The sequence below is a fragment of the Pteropus vampyrus genome, unplaced genomic scaffold, assembly GCF_000151845.1.
Source record: "Pteropus vampyrus isolate Shadow unplaced genomic scaffold, Pvam_2.0 Scaffold41, whole genome shotgun sequence".
In the NCBI taxonomy this organism is placed as follows: domain Eukaryota; kingdom Metazoa; phylum Chordata; class Mammalia; order Chiroptera; family Pteropodidae; genus Pteropus; species Pteropus vampyrus.
The window spans coordinates 8,926,111-8,928,386 of NW_011888822.1; the positions used below are offsets into that span (position 1 = coordinate 8,926,111).

The 2,276-nt window shown below is 38.3% G+C and overlaps 1 protein-coding gene across 1 annotated transcript in view; it reads right to left on the reverse strand.

Annotated features, from left to right (window-relative positions):
- The window catches only part of EOGT (EGF domain specific O-linked N-acetylglucosamine transferase), a 38,367-nt gene that overhangs the window by 3,956 nt on the left and 32,135 nt on the right, over positions 1–2,276 (reverse strand). The window contains exon 16 of the mRNA XM_023529709.1: positions 1,174–1,210. Coding sequence (XP_023385477.1) covers positions 1,174–1,210 — 37 coding nt within the window. The remainder of the gene's footprint in view (positions 1–1,173; positions 1,211–2,276) is intronic.

Below are 2,276 nucleotides of genomic sequence, written 5' to 3' on the forward strand. Positions count from 1 at the left end.
GATAAGGGCCTAATATCCAAAATATACAAAGAACTCATACAACTCAATAACAACAAAAAAGAAACAATCCAATAAAAAATGGGCAAAGGACCCAGACACTTCTCCACAGAGGACATATAAATGGCCAACAAATATATGAAAAGATGTTCAACATCACTAGCTATTAGGGAAATGCAAATCAAAGCCACCATGAGATACCATCTCATACCTGTTAGAAAGGCTATAAAGAAACAGGACAAGTAATAACAAATGTTGGAGAGGATGTGGAGAAATAGGAACCTTCATACACTACTGGTGGGACTGCAAATTGGTACAGCCACTATGGAAAACGGTATGGAGTTTCCTCAAAAAACTAAGAATTGATCTGCCATATGATCCAGTAATCCCTCTACTGGATATTTACCCCAAAGACTTGAAAACTCATATTCGAAAAGATATTTGCACACCGATGTTCATAGCAGCATCATTCACAGTGGCCAGGACATGGAAGCAACCAAAGTGTCTACAATAGATGACTGGCTAAAGAAGCTGTGGTATATATGTACAATGGAACATTACTCAGCCATAAGAAGAGATGAAATACTGCCATTTACGACAACATGGATGGACCTCGAGATAATCATGCTAAGCAAAATAAGACAGAAAAAGTTGAAAACCATAAAGCACCCATATGAGGGATATAAAACTGAAACAACAAACAAACATGACAAACAGACTCATGGGCATGGACAGTGGATTAGTGGTTACCAGAAGGAAGGGAGGGAGCGAGGAAGAAGATAGGGGTAAAAGGGGTCAAATTTGGTGATAAGAGGAAATCTAACTGAGTGATAAACAGACAATACAAACACATACACAGCAAATTGTTGAATTTACACTTGAAACTTATTGGATTCTGTTGATCAATGTCACCCCAATAATTTTTAATAAAAAAAATATTCTCATAACTAGATTACCTTAACTTTTAAAAAACAGAACAGAATGGAGGAGACTGACCTTTATCAACAGGGCTGACTAACTGTGAAATTGCTATCATCTCATAATACCCATCTTTGTACGTATGGAAGTGAACTTGGGGTAGGTAACACATGCAAGGTCATAGAGCTCGTGAAGCAGAAACTGAACTCAGGTTTGTTGAACTCCAAGGCCTGAGCTTTCTCAGTTGCATGTCTCTACTTCCTCCTTCCTTCCTGTTTTCCCTTCATCCCTGTCTCTAGGAGAAATGAAGAATTGAGATAAAACCCACAATTAACTGGCTATTTCTCTAACACGCATATTTTTAAAATTTTTGGCATGGTATTGGAAGTTCATGACAACTTTTTCTAAATAGTCTTCCATTTAAATACTGAGTCAAGTCATTTTTAAAGTGACACTGTAAAATCAAGATATTCAGGTACAAAGAAGAGAAAGCTGGTAACAAGTGCTGTGTCAAGAACTAAAGATAAGACATGGCATAGAATTATTAAGGGAGAGAAGGCCCACTGCCGAGTTAGAGAAGCACCCAGGACATTCATTCTCACCCCAAGGCGTCAGTGTCCATGGGTGTGGAATCAGTGAGCACTAGGCAAAGTGGTTGGCTTGTGTTTTGGAGCTATGTTCTTCATGAGACACATAGGTTCTCAAACTCTTTTTTTAAGCTGTGGTAGAAAACAGGTAACATAAAATTTACCATCTTTACTGTTTTTACTGTACAGTTCAGTAGTAGTAGGTATATTTACATTATTGTGTAACCAATCTCCAGAACTTTTCATCTTGCAAACTAAAACTCTGTACCCACTAAACACTAACTCCTCCTCTGCAACCCAGACCTTGGCAACAACCATTCTACCTTCTGTCTCTATGAATCTGACGACTCTAGGGACCTTGTAGAGGTGAACACACACAGTATTTGTCCTTTTGTGAGTGGCTTATTCCACTTCACATAATGCCCTCAAGATCCATCCATATGGTAGCATGTGACAGGATTTCCTTCTTTTTTAAGGCTAAATAATATTCCATTGTATATATATATATTATACCCCATTTTGTTTATCCATTCAACTGTCAGTGGACATCTGAGTTGCTTCCACGTCGTGGCTATTGTGAATAATGCTGCTATGAACATGGGTGAGCAATACACAGGTTCTCTTTTAACACAAAAATTATATTAAATGCAGGAAAATGGTCACAGTTTAAGAGGCACATAGGAATGAACTCAGAGTGAAAAACGCAGCCACATCTCGCAAATCATGCTGAGACACGGGGAAAAGAAGGTAGTTTGCTTGCTAAGAGTAATGGCA